The 23,415-nt window shown below is 38.0% G+C and overlaps 1 protein-coding gene across 1 annotated transcript; it reads right to left on the reverse strand.

The window, feature by feature from the left end:
• Positions 1-4,770: 4,770 nt before the first annotated feature.
• On the reverse strand, positions 4,771-21,848 carry LOC121647293 (homeobox protein Dlx4a-like). Its single transcript, XM_041996598.1, has 3 exons — positions 21,056-21,848; positions 17,765-17,961; positions 4,771-6,163 (listed from the first exon to the last, which is right to left on the reverse strand). The coding sequence occupies exons 1-3, from the start codon at positions 21,381-21,383 to the stop codon at positions 5,921-5,923; spliced, it is 768 nt and encodes a 255-aa protein (XP_041852532.1). The 5' UTR covers positions 21,384-21,848; the 3' UTR covers positions 4,771-5,920.
• Between the last annotated feature and the right edge of the window lie 1,567 nt (positions 21,849-23,415).

The raw sequence follows: 23,415 nt of genomic DNA on the forward strand, positions 1-23,415 counted from the left end.
GTGCATTGCCAACACCGCCTGGTAAAGAGGGTGGACCAGAATATTGGATGAAACGACTGAATGGTTAATTGTGTGCTATATCAAATGGGTCATCCTGCGGCAGTCCTCTAAACATCCATCCATCTATTTTCTGCTGCATATCCAGGGTCGGGTCACAGGGGCAGCTGCCTAAGCAGGGAAACCCAGACTTCCCTCTCTGCAGCTACATTCACCAGCTCATCCGGGTTGTTCCCGAGGTGTTCCCAGTCAAGCCGAGAGATGTAGTTTGTCCAGCGTGTCCTGGGTCTTCCCCGGGGCGCCTGAGATCTGCCATGAAGGGAGGCGTCCAGAAGGCATCCTGACCAGATGCCCAAATCACCTCATCTGGTTCCTCTTAATGCGGAGGAGCAGCGGCTGTAGTCTGAGCCCCTCCCGGATAACCGAGCTTCTCACCCTATCTCTAAAAGAGATCTCGGCAACCTTGTGGAAAAAACTAATTTAGGCTGCTTGTATTCGTGATCTTGTTCTTTTGGTCACTACCCACAGATCGTGACCATAGGTGAGGGTAGGAATGTAGATCGACCGGTAAACCAAGAGCTTTGCCTTTTGACTCAGCTCCTTTTTCATCACAATAGACCAATGCGGAGTCCGCATCACTGCAGACGCTGCACCGATCTGCCTGTCGATCTCCCGCTCCATCCTTCCCTCACTCGTGAACAAGATACCGGGATACTTAAACTCTAAACCTCTTTCCTGACCCGGAGGAAACACTCCACCCTTTTCCGAGTGAGGACATGGTCTCAGATTTGGAAGTGCTGATTCTCATCTCAGTTGCCTCACACTTGGCACATTGCTCCAGCGAGAGCTGGAGATCACTGCCCGATGAAGCCAACAGAACCACATCATCCACAGAGAGCAATCATGAGGCTACCAAACTTGATCTCCTCAACACCTTAGCTTGTGCCTAGAAATTCTGTCAATAAAAGTTATGAACAGAATCGGAGACAAAGGGCAACCTTGGTGGAGTCCAACCCTGACTAGAAACTAATCTGATTTACTGACGGCAATGCAGACCTAGGTCTGGCAGCAGTCGTACAGGGACTGGACAGCTCATACAAGAGGGTCTGGCACTCCATACTCCTGCAGCACCCCACACAGGAGCCCCCGGGGGACACGGTCGAACGCCTTCTCCAAGTCCACAAAACACATGTAGACTGGTTGAGCAAACTCCCATGCCCCCTCCAAGACCCCGAAGAGGGTGTAGAGCTGGTCCACTATTCTACAACCAGGACGAAAACCGCACTGCTCCTCCTCAATCCGAGGTTCGACTATCTGATGGACCCTCCTCTCCAGGACCTCTGAATAGACCTTACCAGGGAGGCTGAGGAGTGTGATCCCCCTGCAGGAGTGTGATCCCCTCTTATTGAAGAGGTCTGCCAGTCCAGGGGGACTATCTCTGATGTCCATGTGATGCTGCAGAGGCGTGTCAGCCAACACAGCCTTACAGCATGCAGAACCTTAAGAAACTCCAGGCCAATCTCATCCACCCTTGGGGCCCTGCCATTCAGGAGCTTTTTAACCACCTCAGCAACCTCAGCCCTAGAGACAGGAGAGCCCCCCGGACTCTGCCTCCGCGTCGGAAGACATGCAGAAGACAGCTTCTCTTGCTTGAATAATGCCCAATTCATATTTTTAATGTAGCATAAGTCATATCTTTGTAGTTTATGTTTTAATGCGTTAAAACATTAAAGCACAACCGTATTTCAGCTAATAAAAAACTACATACTAAACTTTCGATATTTTGACACGAAAATTGATTCTAGGACATAACTGATATTGAGGGTATCGATATTTTAGTATTGATCAGCACATCGCTAGTTGAAAAACATCTGTTTCAATTAAAAGTGAGTTACAAATAAAAGACTAGATGATGGAATCACTTTTTATGTACTGCATCCTCCAATGGTATAAATATCTTTCTAAGGTTTGACACAGAGAAATTGTTTAGTTTAGTTTAGCATATCGTGTTTTTTGGGCAGACATAGTTAATTTATTGGTCTAATTCAGGGCTACTCAATTCGGTCCTATGAGGGCCGCAATCCAGCAGGTTTTCCATGTATCCCTGCACCAACACACCTGAGTCAAATTAATGAGTCATTGTGTAGAACCTGATTGGCTGTTAGGGCCACCTAATTTGACTCAGGTGTGTTGGTGCAGGGATACATGGAAAACCGGCTGGATTGCGGCCCTCGTAGGACCGAATTGAGTAGCCCTGGTCTAACTGATCCATAAAACTAGATCTGCGGTCCAATTAACATTGGGCTGGCCCATTCAAGTTTTTAAACACTCTCCCCTTTTGTGGTCCATGTGCCTGAGCAATTCATTCATACTGTCAGCACAGAACTTTCTTTCCTGACCACTGACCCATGAAACATGATCTGTGGCCCATTGGTTCTGTTATTAAGTGACACCAGAATGAACCAATACGATTCTTTAAACTAATTTTTGGCTCCGTGCCAGTGAATGCAGTGACCTGTCAAAACTGATGAGAGAAAATGAAAAGGAGGAACAGAGACTATAGAGATGGGATTTATGGCTCTTTGAAGAGAGCCGGATCTTGAGGAGTTGTTCCTTTCAAAGGGCCATTCAAAAGACTGGCTCATCCTTACAACATCTTACAAAATTTCACAATATATAAGAATGACAAAAAAATCAAAATATGTATCTATATAAAATCTACTATAAAAGATTAAAAAAAATCTTAGGAAAAATTTAGATAAAAAAGGATAAAACTGCGCAGCAAATTCTAGTAAATGTTTTAGATAGAACTCACTATTTGTTTCCGAATAATACTCTCTGCCCATAGATGCTTCACATGAATGTTGAAGCATCAGACTTTTATGATGTCACAAATGTGATGAAGGCAGTGTGGAAAATTTGTATATAAAAAGAATGGCTCACAAATGAACGGTTCCCATCATTCTTTTAAAAGAGTTGTTCAAAAGAATCAATGCGTTTATGAGACTAATTCGGCCTCCATCTTGCATCCTATCTGTACTATGACCTCTCTCCAGACAGTAAAAAACAGTCTTATATTGACTCTTGTCTTATTTCTTGCTGTCTCCTGTTCTCTGTTTTTTCCTCTATTCCTCCGATAAAATCTTTGATGAATCAGACACGTTCGCGTTTATAACAGATGGTTTGTTTAGATATGCCTGCTAGCATGTGGTGCATGTGCAAAACAAAACTCAGCTGCAACATGACGCAGCGTCCTGTATGAAAAAGTTGTGTAGTGTGTTTTTTTTAGCTCTCAGGACACTGCAGGGCAGTGATGGCTTTAGAAATGCACATAACAGATGACATTGTGCCATCAAACAAGTCCGAAATGGACAGTTTTAATGTTGAAGAATTACAGAGTGGGTCTTGGAGAGATCTCAAAGATTTGTGGTGTGCATTATCATAAATGGGTCGGTCTGGGCCAAAATGCCAGAGGTGATTTGTTGTCCCAGTCACCCCCTGCATTCTGCAGTGTAGAGGATTGCTTAAGCACCAAAGTTCAATATTTCAGACCCCCATATTTATGATGCCAGAGTACAGTTGACCATACCATGACTGTTGGCTTTCAAGTGTCTTTTGGAGTCTAAAAATTACTGGTGTTTAAGTCAACAGATTAACTCATGCTCAGCCATTCTGCAAAATTATTATTAAATCAATTAGTAATTTCCAACCCAGATCATTTTCACTCCTATATATTTAAACATAGTTGCAAATAAATAAATAAATGAATAAATAAATAAAAACATGGTGAACTTTTCCAGAACTTTCTATCTATCCAAAGATGGCTCCCGGTAGGTCTGCATGGCAGAGTTTATAGAACAAAACTATCTTCAACCCTAAAACAAGACAAAATCACTGAAGCGTGCCATGGACCATTCACACTGGATGGACGGATGCTTCAAAATTCAAGATATTTGGTTAAACGGAGAATGAAGGTTTCTCATCAGTCACGGTCACCTGTGAAAGGATTAGCCTTCAGTAATCCAGTTTGATGCAATCCACCACTTCCTTGCCTTTTCCTTTAGGGCCTGAGGCAGGAGGATATTCCCCTGACTGACAATTACAGATAATTACAGCGTCAGAGTGAAAGCTTTATTTAACAAGCTGTGTCCTAAATTACCTATAATTGATGTGGTCATTTTAAAAAAATCATTGACATTGTTTGACGACTGTTTTGCGTTTCCAGATGTTTGTGGGGGTGAAAGACATGACCTGCTTCTTCTGATTTACGACTTTAGAGAAAATGGCTTCAGGCCACTGGGGTGCACAAAGACCGTATGCCGAAGAGGAACATGTCATTTTAGCAAATATATTACAAAAGCCTGAATTTGATATTTGTTAAATGTGCACCAAAGAACATGTTTATGATTGATTCAATAAGAATATAAAAACAGAGAAGTTGATCACAATGAAAAATAACTTTGCAGGAGTGTATTAACCCGTTTCCACATACGCATGTGTTTATATTTAAGTCAACTAAAAGTCCATGATAATAGTTTCTAGTCTGAAGTGTGTTTATTCCCCGTCCAGAATGAGCCTCGAATACATTGGGTGGAAGTTTGATAAACAAGGGAGCCTTTAGATTAGAAAACTATGGTAAATTGATTTTGAACATAATCGAGTAAAACTTGATTATGCAGAATTTAGCTAATACTGATATTTAGGTAGTTAGTTTTAACTATGTCTTTCACAAAATTTACTACCAGACCATCTCCCTTAAATCTTAATTTTAGGTATAATTCTGTCACTGTTTTATTTGTGTAAAATCCATAAAACTTAAAAAGCCTCTGCAGAGCGTTTCCATACATTGCACACCAGGGGGGCATAATTTGAATGTTACAGCATAAACAGACATAGGTAAAAATAATTTTGTTATAGGACAAAAATTACTGCAACCATTTTCATTTGACTCTTTCAAGGTCTATATTTTACCCAGATAGACACAACAATCAGCACCACGAGAATTTTATTTCAGCTCTTTAATTTGTTTAATCTTTACTATTAGCAAACTAGTCGGTGTACTGAATTTATTAAAAAATATATATATAAAAAAAAAAGAATAAAAAAAACAACATTGTTTATACATGTGTAAAAACTGTCAGAAGAGATACTCCTGACACGTTCAGAAAACAAAGCTGTAGGGCTGTTAGTAACTCAGCTGTAGCATCGGTTTTAAGGCCTGTACATACTCCGCAAAAACTGAGAAATTTGTTCCTTCTTCCAAGGTTACAAGAAAAGAATGGTGTAATTTTTTGCCACAGCTCTGGTTAGGGTGTTTTTGCAGTTTGTCTTCAAAACATCGTCTGACAGAACTATTGTGTGATTGGTCAGAAATGGGCGTGAACATGGTTAATGTGGAAGCGCAGGAAGCAGGAAGTTGAAATGGGTTGAATGGATAGGTTTGAGGGACAGCTGGAAGTTCGTAAATCTATGATACATGTAAGATCTGCTGTGGATGAGGTTTCTTGTGTAGTAAGAAATAACCCAGCCAAGACAAAATGTTACTTTTAATGTTTGGCCACCTTAAGAAATAAAATAAATAATCTGTTTTTTGGAGTATGTACAGGTCTTTAGCTTTATCCAAAACATCTGGGGAGGAGTGACTACCAGAGGCAGAAATAACAACTTGTTTTGTTTTACTCTGCTGCTGCTACAAAGACACAAGTTTGTATTCACAATTGTACTTTCATTATAAATTGTGGCTGCAGTGCTCTGCTGATGTGGCAGTTTTTTTTATTGTTTTTCTTCAAGGAATGTTATTTCAATATCTGTTCATGGCAAATTATGTTTGCTACTTTTACTATTTGGACCCGCACAGTAACTCAGTCTCTAATGATGATGATCCATGTCGTTTATGGCTCTAGTTGATGCATCCTCCTGTCTATCACATCATCTGAGTCCTTGGCATGGAGTCCTGCTGGTGTCCGCTGTACCAGTGTCCAAAATTGTTCATGTATCCCCCTGAGTGCACTTGTGCACCTTTGGCAGCCATACTGATGTCCCAAAGGGAGCATGGAGAAGAGGAAGATGGTGGAGGAGGAGCAAGGGGATCTGCTTCAGGTCCACAGGGTCCATTCTTCATGATCTTCTTGTATTTGGATCGTTTATTTTGGAACCATATTTTCACCTTAAAAAAAAAAAAAAAAAAAAAAAAAGGATAAAATTAAAACTCATTAAACCCAGAAAACTCTATATGTTGTAAGCTCACTTTTTTCTCAATTTAAAAAAATAAATAAATATTTGATTTTCTTTGATCTATATTAACCGAATTTATCCTCCAAGGTGCATCTGTATTTTTTCTATTAAACCTGAAAAAACATGGTTTCAAAACAAGTATTCCATTATACCAATAACTATACCATTTTAGTTGCCTCTTTCCCTATTATTAGCTAATGTTTCTTTTTAAAAAAAGCTAACCAACAGTCCAAAGACTTATGGTTGCTAATGAAAGTAGTTCTTAAATCTTAGAAATCAATTCAAGTCTTTGTTTTTTAAGCCTCTGGCAGCAAAGTAAGCTAATGTTGCTGATTCCCGAAAAGAAAAAGCAACATCTCACTAAAATATTCAAGAGCTGATAACCAAACAAGTGCGACAAACATGGAGCCAGCTAGCCTGTTGCTATTCATGATTAGAAGGTTAGCTAGCAGCTGTGACAAACATGGAGCCAGCTAGCCTGTTGCTATTCATGATTAGAAGGTTAGCTAGCAGCTGTGACAAACAAATATGGAGCCAGTTAGCCTGTTGCTACTTAAGATTAGAAGGATAGCTAATGCTAATATCTCAAGAGCCATCAAATACACTGTGTGAATCAGTGAAAGATGAATGCCGTCATCAGTCAGCAGCTGTGTTTATTAGCTATTATTAGCATGATAGCTACCGTGATAGTGACAGATTATTATCTGCTGACTTGAGGCTTGGATGCTCTAGTTCTCAGCTGTATGCTGATAACTGTGTGTTTCCAGTGTTGATCAAACATTAAAGACTTTTGAACAAGTTTCAGCAAGATACTGAGACAACTATAAAAATAATTTAAAAATCACAATAACATAATAATTAGCTTTATAGGTATAACAGGTGAAAAGTCAAATTAAACAAATGGAAGTAGTATTGTACATGCCCACACTTTGGTATTAGTGGTATTAGAAGCCACTAATCCTTTAACAACATAACTGTCTGAAAATCTGTAGTTTTCTGATAGGCCCAGTTTTATGCTTTAAATTAAGGTTTTGACTACATGTCAGAACGCAGCCACAGATCTGTTTGGTCTTTATTTTTTCCCAAGGCCCATTTTGTGACCTTTGGAGCAATTCTTTCACACACATTGAAAGAATTTAATTTGTCCTGCAATAAACTTTAGTGTCCCATGAATAACAATTCTACAAGAACAACAAGACTACTTGTAGCGTAACATCACAGTTACTATATACCATAAATTGTGTTGCTATGCAGCTGAAATGTTACAGTACAACAGGTGCTCTAAGGTATTTTACAACATCTGTTAAGTGTCCCCTGCATGACATGTCCTATAATTAATAATTATTAACAATGTTACTAATACATGGCTAAAACATGATAATTTACTAGGAGATGACAGTCTATGCAAGTTAGTACAAATGTCACACCGTTTTAATATCTGTTGCATTTAACAACATTGATTATACGTCCTCAGAGGAACTTATGTTTGTTTGTGCAAAATGGGATGGGGGAGGGGGAGGGACATGCATGTTTTTGTGTGTGTGTGTGTGTGTGTGTGTGTGTGTGTGTGTGTGTGTGTGTGTGTGTGTGTGTGTGTGTGTGTTTGTACGAGTACATGTGACAGAGAGAGATTATGATCAAGTTTGTTTTTATTATGTAAAGAACTTTGTGCCACTTTTTGTATGAAAGTGCTTTATAAATAAATTTCATTTGATTATTAAAATCTGTGTAGTCTTTTTTGATTGTGTCATAGTCGTAGCAACCATGTATCTCACCACAACTTTAATATACAGTACTTCCGCGTAACTGTACAGCAAGCAGAGATGCACATCAGACCTGGAAGAGGTGCCTGAAGCCTCTGCGGAGCTTATGGTGGTGACGCCGTAACCAACCTTACGCAGACGCCGCATGAGTATAAATCCAGCTTTGCTCTTTTTTTATGTGAGAATACAGAAGAAGGATTGCTGACAATGCCATTTATTCTTATTACTATTTTACTTTATTTATATATTTTTAAATACCACATTTTTTATATTATGCTTTAATTGTGTATCTGTAGTTCAAGAAATAAAGCAGTTGTCTGCCAGCTAAAAAAATGTTGGTGATCTAATCCCTGACTCCCTCAGTCCACAGGTGGAGGAATCCCATACTTACAGTTAACTTAATTGTAATTCCCCCATTGACATAGTAGTACGAAACGGTTATACTCAGGTAGCTTAGAAAGTATACTAACAGTGGTAAAACAGGCAACCATGCATCACTTCTGATGAATTAATCAGTGTGTACGTGTGTGAAATAATAGAGAAAAAGCACAGAAAAACAAGTAGTATAGATCAGAGATCCTTGGTGCTGGTCCTTGATGGCCAGTGTCCTGCAACACACCTGACTTAAATCAATGGGTAATTAACATACGGGTTAATCAGCTGCATTGCAGCAGGGAAACTTATAGAACCTGCAGGACACCGGCCATCGAGGACCAGGATAGAGGAAGACGAACAACTGCTGTGTGAATGTAGTTTGTAGGAATGTAAACTGATTACAATATATTATATTGATTCAGTGGACAACAATTCAATGTTTGCCAATACCTCAAATTCTCCCATAACACAATTTCAGCTCAATTCAGTCAATATACAGTATATCAGACTGTATCATATGCTGATTGACCACAATCATTTCTATTGATCAATTCGCAGAAAACAACTAGAACATCAAAATATAATTTTATTCCTGAGCTCAAGCAGACATTTAAACTAAAAACAGACTGAACCACATTCTGGATATTTAGATTTGAATGGATACATTTCAGTTTGATTAAAGCAGTACATAGTAAAAAAAAAAGTCTCAAACCAAATATTTTTGCAACAAAATTATAATAGTCAGTTTACTCCAGTCTGGCTGAATCATAGTTAAACAATCAACATCAAAATAAAACATTCTGGTTGTTAGAACAACAACAATGTAAACAATTTAACATTTTCTTTCTTACAAATTATTACTGTACTCATCCTTGATAGATATTTCAAGCTATCTGTCTGCTATATGTGCTATTGGATAACATATTGATTAAATATACTGTATGTATTGTTAAAACCTTAGCAGTTTGTAGTGAAAAAGTGCTTTTGGGAGGTCAAAAGGACTTACAAATGCATAATAAATGCCACCCATATCCCAGAAGCTTTGTAATGCACTTATTTTGATGAGTGAATAAAGCCTGTATTCTTCTTATAGTTTAAATTTGTGGCCACCAAGGGTCAGAATGCATAAAGATAAGAGGCTTGAGTTCAAGTTTTTGATTGTAGTTGGACAAGAAGGTGATCATCTTAAGGCTTGTTGGTAGGGTCTTGATGAGTATGAGTGTGTGTGTGGTTTTGTTGCATGAACGCACACGATCACAAATGGGAAAAAACCAAACAGAAACTGTCACTCTTTATCTATAACTATTAGCAAGACGGTCTTTTGCCGCTACACTATGTACATTCACTCTGGTCCTTTGCCAGAGAGGGAGAGTACAGTGAAGCTCCGCCCATCTAATTAACGAGCAATCTATTATTCCACCAGTAACAGACACTCTTTGTTACAAAACTTCTATATCGACACATCAGAAAAACCACCTCATGAGAGATTAAAAGTTTTTAGTAATATTTAAAGTTTTTTTCTTTTTTCTTTTTTTTTTTAATTTGCCTGTTTCCATTATCAGTTTCTTATTGCGATATTAAGGCTTTGCACAATTCTAGGGGTAATGGAAATGCACCCAATCTCTTACATCCTGGACATATTTTAAGGAAGTAGATGTAGATGCCATTGATCATAGGATTCCCATTAGCAGCAGAAAGAAACTTCATCTGGGGTTTGTGATATAATAATCATTCATACAATGAAAACAGATAATCATCCAAAAATAAAAATTAATGTAAAAACTCATCATAATGATAAAAGATCAATGAACATAAGTACAATCTTAATATACAAACATACATGAACACTATCAGTATATAATAATAATAATAATAATAATAATAATAATAATACTCATCATCATCATCTGCCTAATCATCATAGAGACAACAGCACCCTGAAAATATTTTAGACATGGTCTAGGATCAGTATACAAACTTAGAAAAAAGTGATGTTTACAATAATATGATAATAATTGGTTGATTGAATCTCAGATTCATGAACCTTAAAACCTCAAATTTAATGAAAAATTGCACTTATTCCTATAAAAATATATATTTTAAAAGGCCCCCAAAAGATAATTAGCAGGGAAGATATATTATCATAGAAATATTAAGCTGAATATCACTAGTCAGTCATTTAACTGGTTTCTCTACAAATTAAGCATCAAATGATATAAACGTGCCTCTGGTGCTGCCTCTCAGTGGGAACTAATGAATCGTGAATAATAAGACTCAGTAAAGCATACTTTTGTCTGAAACTGGTTTTAACTGTGCTGTAAAAGAAAAATGGAGTTGGGCTGTATGATGAAAAAAAACTCTGGCAAGTGGTGCAAAAGCAAAAGTGCAAAAATAGTCTTGGCATTAAAATAGTTTTCTTCTCCACATTAAGAGTTTATAGATATTTTTGAAGATGGTTGAAGTGTTTTATGGAAGTTATTTAATTCTATAAAAAGCCTAAATTAAGACCCGATTTAATTGACTTAGAAAATGTGGAAAAAATTAACTCTTTATTCAATAATCACAAAAGATAGCAGCTTTCACACCCAGCTGAAGTCATGGAGAATGAAATCTGACATTTAATTAGGTCTCTATTCTTTAAGTGTATTGGCTGATGTGAATGTTTGAAGTAAATATGGATTGCAGTGAATTCCTAAAAACTCATAAACATGGATTACAATTGTAATTAAAGCCCTTTCATCTGTAATTCTGAAATAAACTTATAGTTGCTCCTTAAACTCAATCCACTAAAGTATTACATTTCTGTATTTAGAGAAATCATTTCTCACAGTTTGGTCTTTGGCTCCTCTTTTGGATAATTATTATACTATTGACGTAAAATTGACACCAGATTTAGATTCCTACATTTCATTAATTACCTGGACTGGGATGAAGACCTGAACTGAGCTTGTTGAGTGTGTTTATGAGGCCAAGAGTCAATCAACAGCACGTTAAGTTAAAGCTGCCTCAGTGAGAGGATTTTTAATGTAATTATTGGTTTCATATTCCATCTGCAGCGTGGAGCTGACAGCTTCCATGAGAGCGAAGCTATTGACACTGACATTAATGGAGGACTGTGGCCAAGAGGAATTTTAGGTGCCGCTGAGAATTAATATGTTTAATCAAACTTGCTATGTTTTAAACCTGGTAAAAAAACCTTCTGTTTGTGAGGTGTACAGGCAGTGTGTCTGCGTGGGTGTGTGTGAAAAGGACAAAGATGGGGAGATTTTCGAGGAAAAACATCTGAACTGTGCTACGTGCCATTTCGCAGCTGCGTCTGGGAACATTTGTGATTTTCATGAAAAGTGGTCAGTGGTTGGCTGGCAGCCTAATGGCATTAAGGCGGGATGGAGACATGGTGTATGATCACTATCTTCAAATCTGTGTGTGGGTGTGTGTGTGTGTGTGTGTGTGTGTGTGTGTGTGTGTGTGTGTGTGTGTGTGTGTGTGCATGCGTGTGTATGAAAGTGCCCACTTGGACTGCTTATGTTTGAGCAGATGCATAAGCGTATGCGTCTGTGAAGTTAAGTGCACAGATGTGTGTGAGGAATGTGCGCAGTCTAATACATAATGCACATACAGTATGCACATTAGCAGACTGGGCTAGTTGCAGCAGACTGTATGTTTCACTACAAGCTGTTCTGTGTCTTTATATTAACCACCAGAAGATGGGAAAAAAGCCTAAAACATGTCTTTTTATTCAAACTACTATTTTTTTTAACTGCGAAATTATATTTTCCCTATACATGGTTATGACAGTGATGTGTAATGCAACCCTAACGCTGTTACCCTGGTGTCAGTATTAAATGAATGCCTGTACTTTACCAAAGGCAACAAATCGTTACATTCATTGTCATTATTTAATATTTCTACATATTAGCTGCTCATGCTGAGACAGAAACCACAAGCAGGCGAAATAAAAAATGACTCTAAGTTAACTTTGTAGTAAACATATAGTAAATGGCCAGAAAAACAGATCAATCTTGCATTTAAATGACGAAATTATGGAAAAAAGCTAAAAGAAATGTAGGTTCTAAATATCAGTTACAGCATAACAAACCCAGGAGGAACAGGTCTTGTTTGGCATCATTTGATTCAAACCTTCCTGCAGGGCCTCCTTTTCATGTCAAGCATGTCAAATATTAATTAACATTTACGGCTAACAGGCTTAAGCTGCTCTGATGAGTGTTAGCACTGCAGCAGAAACGTGTGTTCCAGCTGTCTTCAGAATTTGTTTTCTGAAGGAATTTTTGCCAGAAATGATGAACTGTCATTGTTTTTGTAAACCTTTACAAGGTGTTCATTATGGAGAATCCATGACGAACACAGAAGTCCAACAACAAAACACCACTCGGATTAAGATTAGGGGGGCCATTCCTCCCAATCAATCCCCTCCAGGTCTGACTGTCATTGCCCACGTGAGCATTGAAGTCCCCCAGCAGAATGAAGGAGTCCCCAGAAGGAGTGCTCTCCAACACCCCCTCCAAGCACTCCAAAAAGGGTGGGTACTCTGAACTGCTATTTTGTGCATAAGCACAAATAATAGTCAGGACCCGTCCCCCTACCTGAAGGCGGAGGGGGCTACCCTTTCATCCACCGGGGTAAACCCCAACGTACAGGCGCCAAGTCGGGGGGCAATGAGCATGCCCACACTTGCTCGACGCCTCTCACCAGGAGCAACTCAAGAATGGAAGAGGGTCCACCCCCCCTCAAGGACAGTGGTTCCAGTGCCCAAGCCGTGCGTCGAGGTGAGGCCAACTAGCCAGAATCGCTCAACCTCGTGCACCAGGTCAGGCTTCTTCCCCGCCAGAGAGGTGACATTCCATATCCCTAGAGCTAGCTTTTGCAGCCAAGGATCAGACCGTCAGGGTCCCCGCCTTTGGCATTCGCCCAGCTCACACTGCACCCGACCCCTATGGCCCCTTCTGCAGGTGGTGAGCCCACGGGAGGGGGGGCCCATGTCACCCTTTCGAGCTGAGCCCAACCAGGTCCCAAGGGCAAGGGCCCGGCCACCAAGCACTCGCATCTGTGCTCCACCTACAGGCCTGGCTCCAGAAGGGGGGCTCGGTGACCCATGTCTGGGCAATGGGAACATGGGTCCATGGTTTATTGTCGTCATAGGGGTGCTTTGAGGGTCCCTCCCCTAGACACCTGTTTGCCATGGGTGACCCTACCAGGGGCATAAAGCCCCTGACAACATAGCTCCTAGGATCATCAGGTCGTCAAACACCCCCACCATCATAAGGTGGAGGCTCAGGGAGAACAATTAAACAAGCAAACAATTTGCATTGAGGATTTCTTTTTAACAAACTATTCAAGTTTCTCTTTTGTCTTACATGATTAAGTACATTTTTCTCCACTCAGAGTCAGTGGAAAGGGAAAACAATTGTATAATAAGAAATTATTTTAAAAACTGCTTTTAAAGTGGCACAACTGAAATTTCCCATATTTTTGTATCTTGGCACCCCCTAACAACAAAGATCCTAACTCTTCTCTGAGCTCTCTCCAGTCAGTAAAAGATAGTCCAGTGTTGACTGTAGTTTTATTTTGTCATCTGTTTTTTTCTCTCTTTCTTTTTCTTTCTTCCTCTGATTACGTTCTCTTTGGTTTCTTTGATGAATCACTGTCTAAAATGGCCAGTGTATTTATTTCCAGTTAAGACCCATTTATGCTCCTTTACATACATAAGTAGGTACCTCCGTTTAAAACGTTGTTATACGTTGCCACCCTCATACTTCCATGCATCTTTTATGTTGCCATGGTAATGTCAGTTCATCCACTAGTGGGCAGTGCTGAGTTCAGAGTTCACCTCCACGTTTTGATGTCAGTTTCAGACACGAGTTGGTGGCGGTAATGCACCGCTACAAAATTGTTATATGCTGTCACATAGCAATTATGATTCCACGTTGAAAAGTTGTGTAGTGCTAGTTTAAAGCAACTTAGTTGATTACTCACAGGAAAACTTTATGATTATTATAATCTTGGCTATACAACACAACGGAAAATCAACTGTCTTGGCACTGCCCATGAGATCTGCCCACCTATAAAACACTTAATACACAAACTACAGTGATTAGTAGCAACAAACCAAAGCGAACCTGTTGGTGTATCTTCTCAAACAGCTCAGATATCGATCTCTGCAAATGATTTAGATTCAGTTCATATTATTTTCATTGTGGCTTCTATAACAAAAGAAAGGGCATTATTCAGTGGGTGAAAAGCTGGAACTTTGCTTCTTCTGAAAGTGACAAAAAGCCAGACTGTCTCGTAAAAAAACAAAGAGCTTTTGTGCAGGAAATAGAAGGTGCATAAGAGAGGATTAACATACTGATAGAAGTATACATACATCATTATATCTTCTCATAGAATGCTGTTCTATGATGTTGTGTTAAGTTGTTTTGTTTTGATTATTTTTCAAAAATCATATACTGGAATATTTTTAATTAGGTTTGTATTGACCGTAGAAAAACCAATGTGGATGAAAAAAAAGTGCAGATATCACCCTCAAGAGTCTCCACTGGCAACTTTTAAGTGTTAATCTGGAATTTGCATCCAAAACTGTAAAGTGAGAGTATTTGCAATTATGTAAATATAATGTAAGCTTATGCATTTTTTTTTCTAAAATGGAAAACTTTAAATTGGTCCATTCAGTCTTTATTCCAAGATTTTATCATTTAGTGACACAGTGGTAAAAGCCTACCTTGATGTAACATAGAGACTTGATGCAGTTTGCAGAAGCCCACTTTCTCTGATACAATAAATCCTAAAGAAACTAATGTTCTTCTTCAGTAAGCATCTATGTGAACAAGAGCTGAAACAAACCACAATCAAACCCTCTTTACCTCCTCAATAAGCAAAAACAAATGAACGGATCATCTCTTTCTCCCTGTATAAACAAAGCTGTAGTGGATTATTCATATAGGATTAGGACCGTTCAGCTGATGGGATCAGCTGCTCACATATACTTAGAGCACGCACACTCACATGCACACTCACACACGCACATGCATATATCAAATTTCAAATGAAGATACAGTCCTGTCTAAGGTGCTTGGATAACACACCTGCTCACAACTCAGCACTATATTTTTTACAGTTGTAACATGGTAATTCACAGAGCCTCGAAAGCTGACGTCACGAACCCTTTTAGCAACTGACTTTAAGATGTTTTATCTCCAACATGATCAGTTCCTGCTGTTGCCTCATGAAATACATGAAGAAAAATCACAAACAGGAAAATGTCACCAATAATAATGGCTGTGCATTCTGACATGGTTAGCTACTTTACCAATTTAAGAGCATGTAAGTATTATATAAACCAGTATATCATTAGTTTTTAAGTTACGGGTACAGTTGTTGACGTAATTAGATATCAGCCATTGATTTGTGGAATGTTTGGCTAGAGCTGGATATTAATATGGTTTTAATTTTAATGTTTTTTATTTTCAAAAGAAGGAGTCAGTTTATTCAATGACATGATAATATTTGTGTCACTGTGTCATGAGCAATATTAACCACCTTTTAATGATGTTTTTAAACACCAAGTGAAAGTTAATGGTGCATCACTTTAAGGCACATTGGCTTCAGTCTAGCAGTTGCATTCATCTTTTAATATGGGCAAGGCCTTGAAGGGATATTTGTTATTTCTAAAATTTGGATGTGTTGTATAACCTGTAGTAAACAGTAAGCAAGCAAAAAGCCACTCAGAAGTGGAGTATGTGATTTCTTTTTTTTTTTTTACAGTCAAAAACAACTTGAATCTAAAATAATTCATAGTAGATTATGCAAATGCCTGTTACCTTTTTAACTGCATAAAAAACCCCATGTAGCATAGTCTGAAAATAATTTTATATTAAAAAATTAAATAGCTAAGCTAAAGCTATACTCATAACACACAACCCTTTATAAGAAAAGCCCTATATCTTTTTATGTATATCTTACTGATTTTATTTTTTTTTTGTACTGTTTTCATGGACTACAAAGCAGACACACAACAAACCAAATAGAAAGAGAAGGCAGTTACAAAGCTACGGTAAATTAACTAGATAGCTACAACTAGCCTAGCTACATGCAATAAGATTATTAATCTTTTAACTGTTATTAAAGACCAAATTAACTTATCCCCTTCTTTTAGTTCAGTTTATTGATCAGTATAACTAATTATTAGCAAAATTTTGTCAAGATGGAAAACAGCACAAGCTAAATACACTGCCAAAGATTAGCTAGATAATTAGCCTAGCATGCATCTCTGGTTGGAACCTGTCGAATCTGACTTAATACAGTTAAGCTACCTTTAAAGTAGCTTTAGCCCATTAGAAAAACTTTGCCTGAGATCTATATGAACTCACGTTAAGTAATCTGAATTAATAATGTTAAAGTAAGTGAACCGTCACCTAGCTTAATAAGGCTACCACTAGCCAAAATTAATAGATAATTAAAGTAAAGGTTATTTGCATAATAAAAGTGTGAATGTCAATTTGAGCTAAAACAACCCATTTAACTTGTAGGAAATCAGGTTTTCTTCTCTTAAACTACCTCGCCAATAATTTATTTAGCCTATTTTTCCAGTGCAACTTATACTAACTTATATTTCCAATAGGACTATATTTTTCCAGTACAAGCTAAGATTGGATATCTAAATAAATATGTAGATCATCAAATGACCAAGGTTTAACCAACTTGAACAAATCTAATGTGAAACATGTGGCTGACATGAAATACATGGATTACTGTTACATACCAAAGCATCTGATAAAAACCATTGCAAGCTGAGAAGAAAATACAGACAAAATGGCCACATTAATATTAGCTTTGGCTGTTCCTGCACACATTTTTGAGAGCAGGAAAACAACCCCTTTCCAGAGTACGGAAAGGGGAAGATGACCAGCAGTTATGTTTTAGTTGCATGCGGCATGGTTGACTTTTGTTGCTCTTGTGTCATCAGTTCCATGTCCTTTCCATTTTAATTTCATAACTTATCCATGACTAAACACCACATGACGTTTAAATTAATGCCAGAATGTGTGGTGGCATCAGCAAATAAGAACGTCCCCTTACTGCTTTGACTTTTATTTACTAAAATAATAAAAACTAATAAAACTGTGGAGACATTTGGGTTAGTCGAGTCAATCTAGTTTAATATGTTTTTCAAGTTTGGATGACTTAAAATAAATTTTCATCACATCAATATTTTTAAACTCCTTCATAAATAATATTTACATTTTTCAGTTTAGTTGATGTTTGCTTCTAAATGGAAAATTATTTTCCAGTTAAATTGACTGGACTTTGCATCAGGCTCTTTAAGGAGAGCTTCACCTTCAGTGTGGAAATCTAATTAGTTCCCTTTGACTTCTTACCTGGGTCTGGGTCAGGCCCAGTTTGGATGCCAGGTCAGCCCTCTCAGGCAGGGCGAGGTACTGGGTTTGCTGGAAGCGCTGGTTGAGCGCCTGCAGCTGCAGGCTGGAGTAGATGGTCCGAGGCTTCCTTATCTTCTTCCCCTTCCCGTTCAGCCTCACCTCCCCGTTCTCTATCACCGTCGTGGGCTTCTCATGCTCTAAACGATGAGAGAGGGGGAGAGGAATTTTCTCAGATAAATATCAACACAGAATTTCCAAAGGGAACAGCAACTGGTTCTTTAATGAGCTGTTTCATGCCACGAAAATAAATAAACTAGTAGACTAAAAGGATTAGTAGATATTTATTCTGAAAATGTCCAGTATACGAGCATTTCTCTGAGTGTAACACCATATATTTATTAGATAAAATGAAATGTGGCACTGCTCAAAAAAAAAAAAAAAAAAAAAATAACTGAAAAAAAATAAAAAATTTAGGAAAATTGGACTTTTACACAATCTCAAAATATGCCTAAAATGTATATTTTATTTTGACTTTCTCTAAATGTCTGAACGCACACAGAAAAATGTTCAGTGTTTAAATATATATTACATAACGTGCTGTTCTCTAACTAAATGATCAAATTAAAAAAAAAAAAATGTAAAATAAGTGTCTGAACCATGAATTGATGACTAAATGTTCTGCATGACATGGAGATTTTTATGTTGTGGTAAACCCACCACTCTTAGAATTTCTTTTAATAAATTGCTTGACAAGAAATGAACATGATTCTACTTAAATACCTGACACTCATGGTATAAAATCAGCATGAAATTTTACATTTTCTGTAAATTTCACTAATTTTTGTTAGTTTCTATTTGTTAAGAGTTTAAGGTGGTAAAGGGTGTTTTTTTTAACCAATACTTAACTAAAAATTATATATATGAAATATGTTTGTATTAAAATGGTCATTCAAATTTTAGTTCAAAATTAGTTTAGATGTCTACATAGAACCAAAAAGTCTAGCCAAGAAACAAGCAAAAACAAGTATACACTAACAATACAACATATATGTATATATGTATATATATATATATATATATATATATATATATATATATATATATATATATATATATATATAAGAATTAATGACATCCATTATTGTTATGATAAGGCAGTATAAGAAACTATGAGGGATATTTTTTATTCAACACCAAGTCCAAGCAAACCACTGTTACCTTGTCAAATTAAACCAGATCATACTCCAAACTCATTCTCCAAATTAACTCTATATTTACCACATTGTTTGCAAAAAAATCCCCCTAATCCTCTTGACATCGGTGTGGTTTACAGGTATACACACAGCTCAGCCGAGAGGGACTTTCTTCTTCTTCATTTTTTTCTTTTTTTCCTTTTTTTGTTTTGTTTCTGGAGAAAACTAAATGGTGTATATGTTCGCCCACGCTGATCTTTGTTATGACATGAGCTCACAGCCTGCAATGGCAGAAGAGAACAGCTGTGGACATGCCGAGGCCCCACAGGACGTTCAGATTCTGTAACTGAGCTGCAGCTTGGACTGAAACACACCAACCCTGGAGATGGGGTACGGGGTGGGGGGGCACATGAGTTGATGAATAATTGTTTATTTATTAAAGGGTGTAAATTTTTTTTACCTAAATGACATTTGTGTAAATGTAACAGATGGAGAAAACACTGAAATAAGCTGTGAAGCTGCTGTAATACCACTAAAAAGAAATGTTTCATTTTACAGTCTTTGTGTTGACATACAGAAAATAGATCATCTGTGTGATTATTCTTCTTTATAGCTGATCATTTACTGCGGCAACCCTTAAATATTATCTTTTTTTCTGTTCATCCATACCATTTATTCATAGAAGCATTTCTTTTATATGATCCAAATTCAAACTGCGAGACCCTGAAGTTTCTGTGTTCATTAGTGTCACATCAATATATATATATATATATATATATATATATATTATACACTTTTAATGTCAGTCCTTTACAGACATACAGCAGTAATTAAATAATTTACCAAACTGTGTTTATTACATTTATAAATCTTAAAATACTGTTGTTTCATCAAAGAGCTTTAATATTTAAGTTTTTATCTTTTAGTGGCTGGTGGCTTTTTTTTTTTGACGAAAGTCACTAAATGTGAGTTACAACCAAGATAATTAAAAAAAATCAATGCAATGTTTAAAACAAAGAAAGCACAGAGAGCCTTAAAAAGAATTAAACAATTAATAATCATAATGATTTTGACGGCTAGATATGTTTGTATTACATTATCATTTTTAAAATGTGAATAAAGGGGTGATTGATTTGGCAAACTTGAGTTTATTGCAGAAAAATATGAATATTCTATCATATCTGAGCAACAAGGTATAGAAATTGAGTAAACCGTATAAGTTTAGTTGAGTTGAGCTGAGCTCTAAAGCTGCACAACAGCGTCATTTCTAAACTTTCGCTTCAATCCGTTCATAAATTAATTCATGTGAATGCAGTTTTTTCAATTTTCTTATTTTCTTTTCTTTCCATATAATTTAAATTGATGTTCTTGTTACAAAGTCTGACCGTAAAATGTTTGATCGAACTTCTTAAGTTTCTGATAGGTTAATAAACATGTAAAATAACATGTGTTCCTCATAAATAAAAATCCAGTGGACGGTGGATTATAAGCCTTTAAGGTTACTGAATTAAGCTTTGTTTTAATAGAATAATCAGTTTTCTCGGGCTTCATGAGGCCTTCCAGTACCACTGAGGGAAGATAACGGCTACAAGTTGATGAAGATGATGAGGATGATGGTGTTTGGGTTCGTGCAGGGAGAGCAGCTCTGCGGCACCGCTGCGGGACACCGCACGCTGCCTTCATCTCGTGCAGGAGTCTCACAGTTTTCTGCAGGCCTGAAACTCATCTTCTCATCCAACCCCAAACATCACCAAACACGCGGCCGCGTGTGTGGATCCAATTATTGCCTTGAACTGCGGCTTGTTTTCATGGTTTTTCAGACAGGAGACTTTTTATGGTCCAAGTTTCCCTCCACATTTATTATCCTGACATTAAATTTGCGCACGTCGTGGCTAAATGGCCTGTGTGGCATTAATGTGTCTGAGCCGCAACATTTATCTCTAAACGGCGCACAGAATTATGATTAGATGGGAATTATTTTCATTTTCTACATTTCTTTTTTGCCTAAATGATGCGACTTTATTTCCCCATTGTATTTAATTTCTAATTTGGATATGTCAATGTTATAACAGGGCCTGAAAATTCATTTGAAACCTACCAACATCCTCCAGTCTAGTGTGTCCCAGCGCGCCACCGTGACCCCCGTGCTGGTAAGGCAGGTATGTCCCGGGATGGTGCGCGCTCACCGGGCTGTGATACGGCGAGTAGCCCAGCGGGCGACCATATGAGGATGCTCCGGTAGAGAAGGGCCCGTCATGCTGCGAGGGCCCGACGGTGTGCAGGCCGTGGACTGTATAATGGTTGTGGGACAAGCCCGCGGAGGTCTGCTGATGACCGGGGTATCCGTGGCCGCCGAACTCCAAAAACGCCGACTTAGACGGATCCGTCGGGACTAAAGTGTCCGACATGGAGCTCATAGTCATCATTAGGGTGAGGGGGCAGTGATGTAGTCGCGGGTATTAAATCCGAGCGGGGGTCATCATAAGACAAAAAGCTTAAAACGCCTGCAAGCTTTCATAGAAGTGTTTCCATGAATCACCATCGGTCTGATGACAGAAACGGATCAGAGTTCCTGTTTAGTGAGAAGGCGGGCAGGCTGTGGTGGGTTAAGGTGCGTTTGCTCTCCGATACATCCCAGCTGAAGGGATCCATAAATGTAACGTTCACTCTTCAAAACCATCGACTCCAACAATGTAGACAAAAATCATCTCAGGTAAAAAAAAAAAATCAGCTGAACTCAGAAACTCTGACCAACTTTTATCCGCTGATCGACTTTCTTTCCTTTCAGTCAAAATCCACGTTTCCTCCCAGGACTAGAAGAGACTCCAGGCAGCGGAGAGGACTGGAGTGTGTGTTTCCTCCTCCTCAGAGCGCCCACTGCGCCGGCCTCGATTTGACACACACACACACGCTGCGCTCATTGGCTGCGGCGCGTCACCGTTTCGCGCAAATCACAACCGACGCGTTTCGAGTTTTGGCGAGTTTTGAAGTGAATCATACTGAGGTTAGAGACGGAGTAAACCCCAAAGACCAGCCTATTCCTAGTCGGTAAATAAAGACGTTAATAAATGATCAAGAGAAATCTCCGGCTTTAACGCGTGAGAAATGTAATTAAATGAAGGAGGTTATTTTTTTCATAAAACTAATTTAAATAACGATTTTATTCAGCTAAAATCAAAGAATAAAGTATGATAGCCCCAAATTTGCGGACAACAATCTGTCGAAAAATACAAAGTGTCCTGGTTTTAGAAGCAAAACAAGTCAGACCAGACCCAAATCCTCCCCCAAACCACAGGTTAAGGTCGCAATCCGTTTAATACCTCTAATTCTTACTAAATGACAGAACTGACCTGCACTAGCGTAATAAAGAAGAAGAAGAAGAAGAAGAAGAAGAAATGCGTTTTGAAAGCACTCTGAGCCCCACAGCCTGTGGTCCTACTTGTGGGGGACAACAGCAACAAACATCGCCCCCATAAAGAAACTAAAACCTCGTGATTGTGGCAGAGTAAACTCTCGGACGCTATAATTTCCCTCAGTTCAGAGTTATCTGCGAAGGAAATCCCGGACTGTGGGCCTGCTCTCAAATTCAGAAAAACACACACACACAGACACACAGAAGGAATCTTTGTATCGGGCTCTTTGTGTATTTAGACCGATGATAATTTGGGAATCAAGATATTTGTTAAGTTTATGAAGGGGATTTACACAGGATAACTTACGTCATAATTAGAGAAAAATATTCAATTATATTAAATCAAGCAGTTTTGGTAAACCAGATTTCCGTTTCTTTTAATGAAATTTACTGGATGCAGCACCACAAGGTGAAAAATATCTCTGTATTTATTTTGATATTAGAATAATTTACATCAGAAGCAACAAAAGGCCCAATCATTGTTAAAGATGATCAAATTACAAAAGAAATGCGATTTTTGAGGCAGTTATCATTAGTTTGCCTTGTTGATGCTTTCTATCGTGACGTTTTACTTATAATCCACTTTTTCATTTAGGGAATATTAGAATTTATTTGGGCCATGTTGAGACTTGTCCAACGTTACTGGCAGCACAGACAAGATTTAAAATTTCTTCAAAATTTAGCACAATGAGAATATTCTAATAAAAATTGACAGACAAATGGAAAAATTGGGTGATTAAAGTTTCTCTCACAAGATGCTTGATATTAAGTGTTTAAATGAGATGACTGAGTAAATGTAATTATTTATTTTAACAAAAGTGTAGATGAGATTTGTTTGTATATATGTATACTGAAAAATCCAATTTAAAAACTACAAAAAGCTTTAAAACAACTCCCTTTATAATATAAAGAGAGAACTATATTGTAGCCAAGCAGGCCAGCATGCAGCCAAAGGCCAAGGAGGACTCCATTTTTCAAAGAAAGGCCCTGAAATGCAAAACCAATGTTTGCAAAAATTTACATAGATATAGTCGAGAGTCCCTCAG

This window comes from Melanotaenia boesemani, chromosome 2 (assembly GCF_017639745.1).
Source record: "Melanotaenia boesemani isolate fMelBoe1 chromosome 2, fMelBoe1.pri, whole genome shotgun sequence".
NCBI classification, from domain to species: domain Eukaryota; kingdom Metazoa; phylum Chordata; class Actinopteri; order Atheriniformes; family Melanotaeniidae; genus Melanotaenia; species Melanotaenia boesemani.

Excerpts from the sequence above, each read along its gene's own strand:
- LOC121647293 (XM_041996598.1), bottom strand. The coding sequence starts at position 21,383 with ATGATGACTATGAGCTCCATGTCGGACACTTTAGTCCCGACGGATCCG. Across the intron at positions 17,962-21,055 it reads CACTAGACTGGAGGATGTTG|AGCATGAGAAGCCCACGACG; the intron begins GTAGGTTTCAAA and ends CTCATCGTTTAG. Across the intron at positions 6,164-17,764 it reads TGGGCCTGACCCAGACCCAG|GTGAAAATATGGTTCCAAAA; the intron begins GTAAGAAGTCAA and ends TTTTTTTTTAAG.